The 14,308-nt window shown below is 67.0% G+C and overlaps 1 protein-coding gene across 1 annotated transcript in view; it reads right to left on the bottom strand.

The window, feature by feature from the left end:
• The window catches only part of LOC142362686 (MAP kinase-interacting serine/threonine-protein kinase 2-like), a 170,452-nt gene extending 156,692 nt beyond the window's left edge, over nucleotides 1–13,760 (bottom strand). The window contains 2 exon segments of the mRNA XM_075432461.1: nucleotides 13,185–13,227; nucleotides 13,601–13,760. Of these exon segments, the coding sequence (XP_075288576.1) occupies nucleotides 13,185–13,227; nucleotides 13,601–13,760 (203 nt within the window).
• Between the last annotated feature and the right edge of the window lie 548 nt (nucleotides 13,761–14,308).

The following is a 14,308-nucleotide window of genomic DNA, read 5'->3' on the forward strand; positions in this document are numbered from 1 at the left end:
CCATGCTCCGAGAACCAACATGGCCGGCAACTGTTCCGGGCCCACAGCTACCGCCATGGCTTGGGAATCAACACGGCCGCTCAGCACTCCCGGACCAACAGCTCTTACCATGTACCGGGAAAACCATGGCTGCCTGGCAGACCCAGGCCCAGAGGTCCCGCCATGCCCTTGAAACCAACATGACCAGTGGCAGCCCCAAGCCCAGAGCTACCGCCATGTGCGGGGAACCAACATGGCCGCCCATCAGCCCCGGGCCCACAGCTCCTGCCATGCCCGGGCAACCAACATGGCTGGTCCCAGTCCCACAGCTCCCGTCATGCCCAGGGAAACAACATGGCCGCACAGCATCCCAGGGCCAAAAGCTCCCGCCATGCCCCGGGAACCACTATCTCCGGAGGCAGGTCCAGGACAAAATCTCCCACCGTGCCCCGGGAAACAACATGGCCGCTCAGCAGCCCCGCGTCCACATGTCCCGCCATGACCCGGGAACCAACATGGCCGCCCAGCAGCCTAAAGCCCACAACTCTGGCCATGCCCCGGGAACTAACACGACCGCACGGCTGCCCCGGGCCCACAGAACCCACGATGCCCCGGGAACCACCATGGCCGTCGGCAGCCTCGAGCCCACAGCTCCCGCCATGCCCCGGGAACCAACATGGCCGCTCAACAGCCCCGGGCCCACAGGTCCCGCCACGACCCGGGAACCAACATGGCCGCCCGGCAGCCCCAGGCCCACAACTCCGACCATGCCCCGGGAACCAACATGGCCGCCCAGCAGCCCCGGGCTCACAGCTCCCGCCATGGCCTGGAAATCAAAATGGCCGTCCGGCAGCCCCGGGCCCACAGATCCTGCCATGCCTGGGGAACCAATATGGCCAGCGGCAGACCCTGGCCCACAGCTCCTGCCATGCCCGGGGAACCAACATGGCCGCCCAGCAGCCCAAGGCCCATAGCTCCCTCCATGCGCCAGAATCCAACATGGCCGCCCAGCAGCCCAGGCCCACAGATCCCGCCATGACCCAGGAACCAACATGGCCGCCCTGCAGCCCGGGCCCACAGATCCCGCCATGACCCAGGAACCAACATGGCCACCCTGCAGCCCGGGCCCACAGCTCCCGCCATGCACAGGGAACCAAAATGGCCGCCCTGCAGCTCCGGACAGACAGCTCCTGCCATGCCCTGAGAACCAACATGGCTGCACGGCAGCCCCGGGACCACAGATCACGCCATGACCCAGGAACCAACATGGCCGCCCTGCAGCCCGGGCCCACAGCTCCCGCCATGCACAGGGAACCAAAATGGCCGCCCTGCAGCTCCGGACAGACAGCTCCTGCCATGCCCTGAGAACCAACATGGCTGCACGGCAGCCCCGGGACCACAGCTCCTGCGATCCCCCTGTCCCAAATTGGCCGCCCGGTAGTCCCAGTCCCACAGCTCCCGCCATGCCCCGGGAACCAACATGGCTTCCTGGCAGCCCCTGGACCACAGCTCTTACCATGTCCCCGGAAAACCAGGGATGCCTGGCAGACCCAGGCCCACAGGTCCCGCCATGCCCTGGAAACCAACATGGACGCCCGGCAGCCCCTGGCCCACAGATCTCGCCATGCCCGGGGAACCATCATGGGCGGCTGCAGACCCGGGCCCAAACCTCCCGCCATGGCCCGGGAAGCAACATGGCTGACGGCAGGCCCGAGCCAAAAGCTCCCTCCATGACCCATGAACCAACATGGCCGCCCAGCACCCCGGGGCCCACAGTTCTCACCATGCCCGGGGAACCAACATGGCCGCCCAGCAGCCACGGGCCCACAGCTCCTGCCATGATCCGCAAAACAACATGCCTGGCGGCAGGCCCGACCCAAAAGCTCCCGCCATGCCCCGGGAACCAACATGGCCGCCTGGCAGCCCCGGGCCCACAGCACCCGCGTGCCCTGGGAACCAACATGGCCGCCCGGCAGCTTTGGGCCCAAAACTCCCACCATACCCTGAGAACAAACATGGCCGTCCGGCAGTCCCAGTCCCACAGCTCCCGTCATGCCCGGGGAACCAACATGGCCGGCGGCAGACCAGGGACCAAAGCTCCCGCCATGACCCAGAAACCAACATGGTCGCCCGACAGCCCCGGGCCCACAGGTCACACCATGCCCCTGGAACCAATACGGCCGCCCGGCAGCACCGGGCCCACAGCTCCCACCATGCCCCGATAACCAACATGGCCGACGGCAACCCCAGGCCCGCAGCTCCCACCATGCCCCGGAAACCAACATGGCCGCCCAGCAGCCCCGGGCCCACAGCTCCCGCCATGCCCTGAGAACCAAGATGGCCGCACGGCAGCCACGGGTCCACAACTCACGCCATGCCTTGGTAACCAACATGGCCGCCCAGCAGCCCTGGCCCCACAGCTCCTGCCTTGTTCCTGGAACCAACATGGCTGGCGTCAGGCCCGCGCCAAAAGATCCCGCCATGCCTTGGGAACCAACATGGACGGCGACAGCCCCACGACCAAATCTCCCACCATGCCCCAGTAACCAACATGGCCGCTCAGCAGCTCCGGGCCCACGTGTCCCGCCATGACCAGGGAACCAACATAGCCGCCCAGCAGCGCCCGCCTACAGCTCTTACCATATCCTGGGAAAACCATGGCTACCTGGCAGACCCAGGCCCATAGGTCCCGCCATGCCCGGGGAACTAACATGGCCGCCCGACAGCCCCGGGTCCACAGGTCCAGCCATGCCCGGGGAACCAACATGGCCGCCCGGCAGCCACTGACCCACAGCTTCCGCCATAACCCGGGAACCAACATGGCCGCCCAGCAGCCCCGGGCCCAAAACTCCCTCCATACCCTGGGAAACCAACATGGCCGACGGCAGCCCCGAGCCCACAGCTCCCGCCATGCCCCGGGAACCAACATGGCCGCCCAGCAGCCCCGGCCCCACTGCTCCCGCCATGCCCTGAAAACCAACATGGCCGCACCTCAGCCCGGAGCCCACAGCTCCCGCCATGCCAGGAGAACCAACATGGCCAGAGGCAGACCCGGGCCCACAGCTCCCGCCATGCCCCGGGAACCTACATGGCCGCACAGCATCCCCGGGCCCACATCTCCAGCCATGCCCAGGGAAGCAACATGGCTGGCGTCAGGCCCGGTTCAAAAGCCACCGCCTTGACCTGGGAACCAACATGGCCGGAGGCAGGTCCAGAACAAAATCTCCCACCGTGTCCCGGGAACCAACATGGCCGGCCAGGAGCCCCGGGACCACATGTCCCGCCATGACCCAGGAACCAACATGGCCGCCCGGCAGCCCCGGGCCCACAGCTCCCACCATGCCTGGGTAATCAACATGGCCGCCCGGCAGCCCCAGGCCCACAGCTCCCACCATGCCCCGATAACCAACATGGCTGACGGCAACCCCAGGCCAACAGCTCCAGCCATGCACAGGAAACCATCATGGCCGCCTGGCAACCCTAGGCCCACAGCTCCCGCCATGCTCCTAGAACCAACATGGCCGCCCGGCAGCCCCGGGACAAAAGCTCCCGCCATGCCAGGGAACCAACATGGCCGGCGGCAGACCCGGGCCCACAGCTCCCGCTATGCCCCGGGAACCAACATGGGTGGCGTCAGGCCTGGGCCAAAAGCTCCCGCCAGTCCCCGGGAACCAACATGGCCGGCGACAGCCCCAGGACCAAATCTCCCACCATGCCCCGGGAACCAACATGGCCGCCCAGCAGCCCCGGGCCCACAGCTCTCGCCTTGCCCGGGGAACCAACATGGTTGTCGGGAGCCCCGGGCCCAGGGTTCTTGCTATGCCCTGGAAACAAACATGTCCGCCCGGCAGCCCCGGGTTCACAGCTCCCGCCATACCTCGGGGACCAATATGGCTGACAGCAGCCCCATACCACAGCTCTCGCCATGCACCCTGAAACAACACGGCCGCCCGGCAGCCCAAGGCCCATAGCGCCCTCCATGCGCCAGAATCCAACATGGCCGCCCAGCAGCCCAGGCCCACAGATCCCGCCATGACCCAGGAACCAACATGGCCGCCCTGCAGCCCGGGCCCACAGATCCCGCCATGACCCAGGAACCAACATGGCCGCCCTGCAGCCCGGGCCCACAGCTCCCGCCATGCACAGGGAACCAAAATGGCCGCCCTGCAGCTCCGGACAGACAGCTCCTGCCATGCCCTGAGAACCAACATGGCTGCACGGCAGCCCCGGGACCACAGCTCCTGCGATCCCCCTGTCCCAAATTGGCCGCCCGGTAGTCCCAGTCCCACAGCTCCCGCCATGCCCCGGGAACCAACATGGCTTCCTGGCAGCCCCAGGACCACAGCTCTTACCATGTCCCCGGAAAACCAGGGATGCCTGGCAGACCCAGGCCCACAGGTCCCGCCATGCCCTGGAAACCAACATGGACGCCCGGCAGCCCCGGGCCCACAGATCCCGCCATGCCCGGGGAACCATCATGGGCGGCTGCAGACCCGGGCCCAAACCTCCCGCCATGGCCCGGGAAGCAACATGGCTGACGGCAGGCCCGAGCCAAAAGCTCCCTCCATGACCCATGAACCAACATGGCCGCCCAGCACCCCGGGGCCCACAGTTCTCACCATGCCCGGGGAACCAACATGGCCGCCCAGCAGCCACGGGCCCACAGCTCCTGCCATGATCCGCAAAACAACATGCCTGGCGGCAGGCCCGGCCCAAAAGCTCCCGCCATGCCCCGGGAACCAACATGGCCGCCTGGCAGCCCCGGGCCCACAGCACCCGCGTGCCCTGGGAACCAACATGGCCGCCCGGCAGCTTTGGGCCCAAAACTCCCACCATACCCTGAGAACAAACATGGCCGTCCGGCAGTCCCAGTCCCACAGCTCCCGTCATGCCCGGGGAACCAACATGGCCGGCGGCAGACCAGGGACCAAAGCTCCCGCCATGACCCAGGAACCAACATGGTCGCCCGACAGCCCCGGGCCCACAGGTCACACCATGCCCCTGGAACAAATACGGCCACCCGGCAGCACCTGGCCCACAGCTCCCACCATGCCCCGATAACCAACATGGCCGACAGCAACCCCAGGCCCGCAGCTCCTACCATGCCCCGGAAACCAACATGGCCGCCCAGCAGCCCCGGCCCCACAGCTCCCGCCATGCCCTGGGAATCAAAATGGCCGCCCTGCAGCCCCAGACCTACAGCTCTTACCATGTCCCGGGAAAACCATGGCTGCCTGGCAGCCCCGGGCCCACTGCATCCGCCATGCCCTGGGAACCAACATGGCCACCCGGCAGCCCAGGGACCACTGCATCCTCCATGCCCCGGGAACCAACATGGCCGCCCGGCAGCCATGGACCCAAAACTCCCGCCATACCCTGGGAACAAACATGGCTGTTGGCAGCACCTGGCCCACAGCTCCCGCCATGCCCCCTGTTCCAACATGGCCGCCTGGTAATCCCAGTCCCACAGCACCCGCCATGCCCCAGGAACCCACATGGCCGCCCAGCAGCCCCGGCCCCACAGCTCTCGCCATGGCCCGGGAATCAAGATGGCCAACAGACAGCCCTGGGGCCACAGCTCTCGCCTTGCCCGGGGAACCAACATGGTTGTCGGGAGCCCCGGGCCCAGGGTTCTTGCAATGCCCTGGGAACAATCATGTCCGCCTGGCACCTCCGGGCCCACAGCTCCTGCCATGCACCGACAATCAACATGGCCGCCCGGCAGCCCCAGGCCCATATCTCCCGCCATGCATCGGGAACCAACATGGTCGCCAAGCAGCCCTGGGCCCACAGCTCCCGCCATGGCCTGGGAACCAACATGGCCGCCCGGCAGCCCTAGGCCTACAGCTCTTACCACGTCCTGGGAAAACCACGGCAACCTGGCAGACCCAGGCCCACAGGTCCCACCACGCACTGGAATCAAACATGGCCGCGGGAAGCCCCGGGCCCACAGCTCCCGCCATGCCCAGGGAACCAACATGGCCGGCGGCAGACCCGGGCCCACAGCTCCCGCCATGCCCCGGGAACCAACATGGCTGGCGTCAGGCCGGGGCCAAAATCTCCTGCCATACCCCAGGAAACAACATGGCCGCCCGGCAGACCCAGGCCCACAGGTCCCACCATGCCCCGGGAACCAACATGGTCGCCCGGGAGCCCTAGGCCTGCAGCTCTCGCCATGCCCCGAGAACCAACATGGCCGCCCGGCAGACCCAGGCCCACAGCACCTGCGTACCCTGGGAACCAACATGGCCTCTCAGCAGCTCTCGGTCCACATGTACCGCCATGACCCGGGAACCAACATTGCCGCCCGGCAGCCCCGGGCCCACAGCTCCCACCATTCCCCTGGAACCAACATGGCCTCTCAGCAGCTTCGGGGCCACAGGTCCCGCCATGCCCGGGCAACCAACATGGCCGCCCGGCACCCTCGGGCCCACAGCTCCTGCAATGCCCCAAGAACCAACATGGCTGGTGGCACGCCTCGGCCAAAAGCTCCCGCCATGGCCCGGGAACCAACATGGCCGCAGGCAGCCCCAGGACCAAATCTCCCACCGTGCCTCGGGAACCAACATGGTCGCTTAGCAGCCTCGGGCCCACAACTCCGGCCATGCCCCGGGAACTAACATGTGCGCCCGGTAGTCCTTGGCCCAAAACTCCCGCCATACCCCTGGAACAAACATGGCCGTTGGCAGCACCTGGCCCACAGCTCCCGCCATGCCCCCTGTCCCAACATGGCCGCCTGGTAGTCCCAGTCCCACAGCTCCCGCAATGCACCGGGAACAAAAATGGCCGCCCAGCATCCCCAGTCCCACTGCTCCCGCCATGGCCTGGCAACCAACATGGCCGCCCAGCAGCCCCGGGCACACAGCTCCCGCCATGGCCTGGAAATCAAAATGGCCGCCCGGCGGCCCCGGGCCCACAGATCCTGCCATGCCTGGGGAACCAATATGGCCAGCGGCAGACCCTGGCCCACAGCTCCTGCCATGCCCGGGGAACCAACATGGCCGCCCAGCAGCCCCGGGACCACAGAACCCACGATGCCCCCTGTCCCAACATGGGCGCCCAGCAGTCCCAGTCCCACAGCTCCCGCCATGCTCCTAGAACCAACATGGTCGCCTGGCAGCCCCGGGACAAAAGCTCCCGCCATGCCAGGGAACCAACATGGCCGGCGGCAGACCCGGGCCCACAGCTCCCGCTATGCCCCGGGAACCAACATGGGTGGCGTCAGGCCTGGGCCAAAAGCTCCCGCCAGTCCCCGGGAACCAACATGGCCGGCGACAGCCCCAGGACCAAATCTCCCACCATGCCCCGGGAACCAACATGGCCGCCCAGCAGCCCCGGGCCCACAGCTCTCGCCTTGCCCGGGGAACCAACATGGTTGTCGGGAGCCCCGGGCCCAGGGTTCTTGCTATGCCCTGGAAACAAACATGTCCGCCCGGCAGCCCGGGGTTCACAGCTCCCGCCATACCTCGGGGACCAATATGGCTGACAGCAGCCCCATACCACAGCTCTCGCCATGCACCCTGAAACAACACGGCCGCCCGGCAGCCCAAGGCCCATAGCTCCCTCCATGCGCCAGAATCCAACATGGCCGCCCTGCAGCCCAGGCCCACAGATCCCGCCATGACCCAGGAACCAACATGGCTGCCCTGCAGCCCGGGCCCACAGCTCCCGCCATGCACAGGGAACCAAAATGGCCGCCCTGCAGCTCCGGACAGACAGCTCCTGCCATGCCCTGAGAACCAACATGGCTGCACGGCAGCCCCGGGACCACAGCTCCTGCGATCCCCCTGTCCCAGATTGGCCGCCCGGTAGTCCCAGTCCCACAGCTCCAGCCATGCCCCGGGAACCAACATGGCTTCCTGGCAGCCCCTGGACAACAGCTCTTACCATGTCCCCGGAAAACCAGGGATGCCTGGCAGACCCAGGCCCACGGGTCCCGCCATGCCCTGGAAACCAACATGGCCGCCTGGCAGCCCCGGGCCCACAGCACCCGCGTGCCCTGGGAACCAACATGGCCGCCCGGCAGCTTTGGGCCCAAAACTCCCACCATACCCTGAGAACAAACATGGCCGTCCGGCAGTCCCAGTCCCACAGCTCCCGTCATGCCCGGGGAACCAACATGGCCGGCGGCAGACCAGGGACCAAAGCTCCCGCCATGACCCAGAAACCAACATGGTCGCCCGACAGCCCCGGGCCCACAGGTCACACCATGCCCCTGGAACCAATACGGCCGCCCGGCAGCACCGGGCCCACAGCTCCCACCATGCCCCGATAACCAACATGGCCGACGGCAACCCCAGGCCCGCAGCTCCCACCATGCCCCGGAAACCAACATGGCCGCCCAGCAGCCCCGGGCCCACAGCTCCCGCCATGCCCTGAGAACCAAGATGGCCGCACGGCAGCCACGGGTCCACAACTCACGCCATGCCTTGGTAACCAACATGGCCGCCCAGCAGCCCTGGCCCCACAGCTCCTGCCTTGTTCCTGGAACCAACATGGCTGGCGTCAGGCCCGCGCCAAAAGATCCCGCCATGCCTTGGGAACCAACATGGACGGCGACAGCCCCACGACCAAATCTCCCACCATGCCCCAGTAACCAACATGGCCGCTCAGCAGCTCCGGGCCCACGTGTCCCGCCATGACCAGGGAACCAACATAGCCGCCCAGCAGCGCCCGCCTACAGCTCTTACCATATCCTGGGAAAACCATGGCTACCTGGCAGACCCAGGCCCATAGGTCCCGCCATGCCCGGGGAACTAACATGGCCGCCCGACAGCCCCGGGTCCACAGGTCCAGCCATGCCCGGGGAACCAACATGGCCGCCCGGCAGCCACTGACCCACAGCTTCCGCCATAACCCGGGAACCAACATGGCCGCCCAGCAGCCCCGGGCCCAAAACTCCCTCCATACCCTGGGAAACCAACATGGCCGACAGCAGCCCCGAGCCCACAGCTCCCGCCATGCCCCGGGAACCAACATGGCCGCTCAGCAGATCTGGGCTCACCTGTCCCGCCCTAACCCAGGAACCAACATGGCCGCCCGGTACCCCGAGCCAAAATCTCTCACCATGCCCCGGGAACCAACATGGCCGACGGCAGCCCCGGGCCCACAGCTCCCGCCATGACCCGGGAACCAACATGGCCGCCCGGTAGCCCCGGGCCCACAGCACCCGCGTGCCCTGGGAACCAACATGACCGCCCGGCAGCCCCGGGCCCAAAACTCCCGCCATAGGCTGAGAACAAACATGGTTGTTGGCAGCACCTGGCCCACAGCTCCCGCCATGCCCCTGTCCCAACATGGCCGCCCAGCAGCCCTGGCCCCACAGCTCCTGCCATGCTCCGAGAACCAACATGGCCGGCAACTGTTCCGGGCCCACAGCTCCCGCCATGCCCCGGGAACCAACATGGCCGCCCAGCAGCCCCGGCCCCACAGCTCCCGCCATGCCCTGAAAACCAACATGGCCGCACCTCAGCCCGGAGCCCACAGCTCCCGCCATGCCAGGAGAACCAACATGGCCAGAGGCAGACCCGGGCCCACAGCTCCCGCCATGCCCCGGGAACCTACATGGCCGCACAGCATCCCCGGGCCCACATCCCCAGCCATGCCCAGGGAAGCAACATGGCTGGCGTCAGGCCCGGTTCAAAAGCCACCGCCTTGACCTGGGAACCAACATGGCCGGAGGCAGGTCCAGAACAAAATCTCCCACCGTGTCCCGGGAACCAACATGGCCGGCCAGGAGCCCCGGGACCACATGTCCCGCCATGACCCAGGAACCAACATGGCCGCCCGGCAGCCCCGGGCCCACAGCTCCCACCATGCCTGGGTAATCAACATGGCCGCCCGGCAGCCCCAGGCCCACAGCTCCCACCATGCCCCGATAACCAACATGGCTGACGGCAACCCCAGGCCAACAGCTCCAGCCATGCACAGGAAACCATCATGGCCGCCTGGCAACCCTAGGCCCACAGCTCCCGCCATGCTCCTAGAACCAACATGGCCGCCCGGCAGCCCCGGGACAAAAGCTCCCGCCATGCCAGGGAACCAACATGGCCGGCGGCAGACCCGGGCCCACAGCTCCCGCTATGCCCCGGGAACCAACATGGGTGGCGTCAGGCCTGGGCCAAAAGCTCCCGCCAGTCCCCGGGAACCAACATGGCCGGCGACAGCCCCAGGACCAAATCTCCCACCATGCCCCGGGAACCAACATGGCCGCCCAGCAGCCCCGGGCCCACAGCTCTCGCCTTGCCCGGGGAACCAACATGGTTGTCGGGAGCCCCGGGCCCAGGGTTCTTGCTATGCCCTGGAAACAAACATGTCCGCCCGGCAGCCCCGGGTTCACAGCTCCCGCCATACCTCGGGGACCAATATGGCTGACAGCAGCCCCATACCACAGCTCTCGCCATGCACCCTGAAACAACACGGCCGCCCGGCAGCCCAAGGCCCATAGCGCCCTCCATGCGCCAGAATCCAACATGGCCGCCCAGCAGCCCGGGCCCACAGATCCCGCCATGACCCAGGAACCAACATGGCCGCCCTGCAGCCCGGGCCCACAGATCCCGCCATGACCCAGGAACCAACATGGCCGCCCTGCAGCCCGGGCCCACAGCTCCCGCCATGCACAGGGAACCAAAATGGCCGCCCTGCAGCTCCGGACAGACAGCTCCTGCCATGCCCTGAGAACCAACATGGCTGCACGGCAGCCCCGGGACCACAGCTCCTGCGATCCCCCTGTCCCAAATTGGCCGCCCGGTAGTCCCAGTCCCACAGCTCCCGCCATGCCCCGGGAACCAACATGGCTTCCTGGCAGCCCCAGGACCACAGCTCTTACCATGTCCCCGGAAAACCAGGGATGCCTGGCAGACCCAGGCCCACAGGTCCCGCCATGCCCTGGAAACCAACATGGACGCCCGGCAGCCCCGGGCCCACAGATCCCGCCATGCCCGGGGAACCATCATGGGCGGCTGCAGACCCGGGCCCAAACCTCCCGCCATGGCCCGGGAAGCAACATGGCTGACGGCAGGCCCGAGCCAAAAGCTCCCTCCATGACCCATGAACCAACATGGCCGCCCAGCACCCCGGGGCCCACAGTTCTCACCATGCCCGGGGAACCAACATGGCCGCCCAGCAGCCACGGGCCCACAGCTCCTGCCATGATCCGCAAAACAACATGCCTGGCGGCAGGCCCGGCCCAAAAGCTCCCGCCATGCCCCGGGAACCAACATGGCCGCCTGGCAGCCCCGGGCCCACAGCACCCGCGTGCCCTGGGAACCAACATGGCCGCCCAGCAGCTTTGGGCCCAAAACTCCCACCATACCCTGAGAACAAACATGGCCGTCCGGCAGTCCCAGTCCCACAGCTCCCGTCATGCCCGGGGAACCAACATGGCCGGCAGCAGACCAGGGACCAAAGCTCCCGCCATGACCCAGGAACCAACATGGTCGCCCGACAGCCCCGGGCCCACAGGTCACACCATGCCCCTGGAACCAATACGGCCACCCGGCAGCACTGGGCCCACAGCTCCCACCATGCCCCGATAACCAACATGGCCGACAGCAACCCCAGGCCCGCAGCTCCTACCATGCCCCGGAAACCAACATGGCCGCCCAGCAGCCCCGGGCCCACAGCTTCCGCCATGCCCTGAGAACCAACATGGCCGCCCAGCAGCCCCGGCCCCACAGCTCCCGCCATGCCCTGGGAATCAAAATGGCCGCCCTGCAGCCCCAGACCTACAGCTCTTACCATGTCCCGGGAAAACCATGGCTGCCTGGCAGCCCCAGGCCCACAGATCCTGCAATGCCCCGGGAACCAACATGGCCGCCCGGCAGCCCCGGGCCCACTGCATCCGCCATGCCCTGGGAACCAACATGGCCACCCGGCAGCCCAGGGACCACTGCATCCTCCATGCCCCGGGAACCAACATGGCCGCCCGGCAGCCATGGACCCAAAACTCCCGCCATACCCTGGGAACAAACATGGCTGTTGGCAGCACCTGGCCCACAGCTCCCGCCATGCCCCCTGTTCCAACATGGCCGCCTGGTAATCCCAGTCCCACAGCACCCGCCATGCCCCAGGAACCCACATGGCCGCCCAGCAGCCCCGGCCCCACAGCTCTCGCCATGGCCCGGGAATCAAGATGGCCAACAGACAGCCCTGGGGCCACAGCTCTCGCCTTGCCCGGGGAACCAACATGGTTGTCGGGAGCCCCGGGCCCAGGGTTCTTGCAATGTCCTGGGAACAATCATGTCCGCCTGGCACCTCCGGGCCCACAGCTCCTGCCATGCACCGACAATCAACATGGCCGCCCGGCAGCCCCAGGCCCATATCTCCCGCCATGCATCGGGAACCAACATGGTCGCCAAGCAGCCCTGGGCCCACAGCTCCCGCCATGGCCTGGGAACCAACATGGCCGCCCGGCAGCCCTAGGCCTACAGCTCTTACCACGTCCTGGGAAAACCACGGCACCCTGGCAGACCCAGGCCCACAGGTCCCACCACGCACTGGAATCAAACATGGCCGCGGGAAGCCCCGGGCCCACAGCTCCCGCCATGCCCAGGGAACCAACATGGCCGGCGGCAGACCCGGGCCCACAGCTCCCGCCATGCCCCGGAAACCAACATGGCTGGCGTCAGGCCGGGGCCAAAATCTCCTGCCATACCCCAGGAAACAACATGGCCGCCCGGCAGACCCAGGCCCACAGGTCCCACCATGCCCCGGGAACCAACATGGTCGCCCGGGAGCCCTAGGCCTGCAGCTCTCGCCATGCCCCGAGAACCAACATGGCCGCCCGGCAGACCCAGGCCCACAGCACCTGCGTACCCTGGGAACCAACATGGCCTCTCAGCAGCTCTCGGTCCACATGTACCGCCATGACCCGGGAACCAACATTGCCGCCCGGCAGCCCCGGGCCCACAGCTCCCACCATTCCCCTGGAACCAACATGGCCTCTCAGCAGCTTCGGGGCCACAGGTCCCGCCATGCCCGGGCAACCAACATGGCCGCCCGGCACCCTCGGGCCCACAGCTCCTGCAATGCCCCAAGAACCAACATGGCTGGCGGCACGCCTCGGCCAAAAGCTCCCGCCATGGCCCGGGAACCAACATGGCCGCAGGCAGCCCCAGGACCAAATCTCCCACCGTGCCTCGGGAACCAACATGGTCGCTTAGCAGCCTCGGGCCCACAACTCCGGCCATGCCCCGGGAACTAACATGTGCGCCCGGTAGTCCTTGGCCCAAAACTCCCGCCATACCCCTGGAACAAACATGGCCGTTGGCAGCACCTGGCCCACAGCTCCCGCCATGCCCCCTGTCCCAACATGGCCGCCTGGTAGTCCCAGTCCCACAGCTCCCGCAATGCACCGGGAACAAAAATGGCCGCCCAGCATCCCCAGTCCCACTGCTCCCGCCATGGCCTGGCAACCAACATGGCCGCCCAGCAGCCCCGGGCACACAGATCCCGCCATGTCCCGAGAATCAATATGGTCGGCAGCAGACCCATACCCACAGCTCCTGCCATGCCCCGGGAACCAACATGGCCGCCCAGCATCCCCGAGCCCACAGCTACCGCTATGCCCCGGGAACCAACATGGCTGACGTCAGGCCCGGGCCAAAAGCACCCGCCATACCCCTGGGAACAAACATGGCTGGAGGCAGCCCCATGACCAAATCTCCCGACATGCCCCGGGAACCAACATGGCCACTCAGCAGCCTCGGGCTCACAGGTCCCGCCATGGCCCAGGAATCAACATGTCCGTTCAGCAGCCCCGGATCAACAGCTCCCGCCATGCCCCTGGAACCAACATGGCCGCCCAGCATCCCCGGGCCCACAGCTTCGGCCATGCCCCGGGAACCAACAAGGATGGCGTCAGACCCGGGCCAAAAGCTTCCGCCATGCCCCGGGAACAAACATGGCCGGCGGCAGCCCCAGGATCAAATCTCCCACCATGCCTAGGGAACAACCATGGCCGCTTAGCAGCCCCAGGCCCACAGGTTCCTCCATGACCCTGGGAACCAACATGGCCGTTGGCAGCACCTGGCCCACAGCTCCCGCCATGCCCTTCTGTCCCAACATGGAAGCCTGGCAGTCCCAGTCCCACAGCTCCCTCCATGTCCCAAGAACCAAAATGGTCAGCGGCAGCAACAAACTCACAGCTATATGCCCGACGGCACAGCCAGGCCCACTGCTCCCGCCATGCCCCAGGGACCAACATGGCCGGGGGCAGCCCCAGGCCCACAGCTCCTGCCTTGTCCCGGGAACCAACATGTCCAGCAGTAGACTTGGGCGCACAGGTCGTGCCATGCCCCGGGAACCAACATGGCCGGTGCAGTCCCAA

The sequence above is a fragment of the Opisthocomus hoazin genome, chromosome 11 (assembly GCF_030867145.1).
Source record: "Opisthocomus hoazin isolate bOpiHoa1 chromosome 11, bOpiHoa1.hap1, whole genome shotgun sequence".
Classification (NCBI taxonomy): domain Eukaryota; kingdom Metazoa; phylum Chordata; class Aves; order Opisthocomiformes; family Opisthocomidae; genus Opisthocomus; species Opisthocomus hoazin.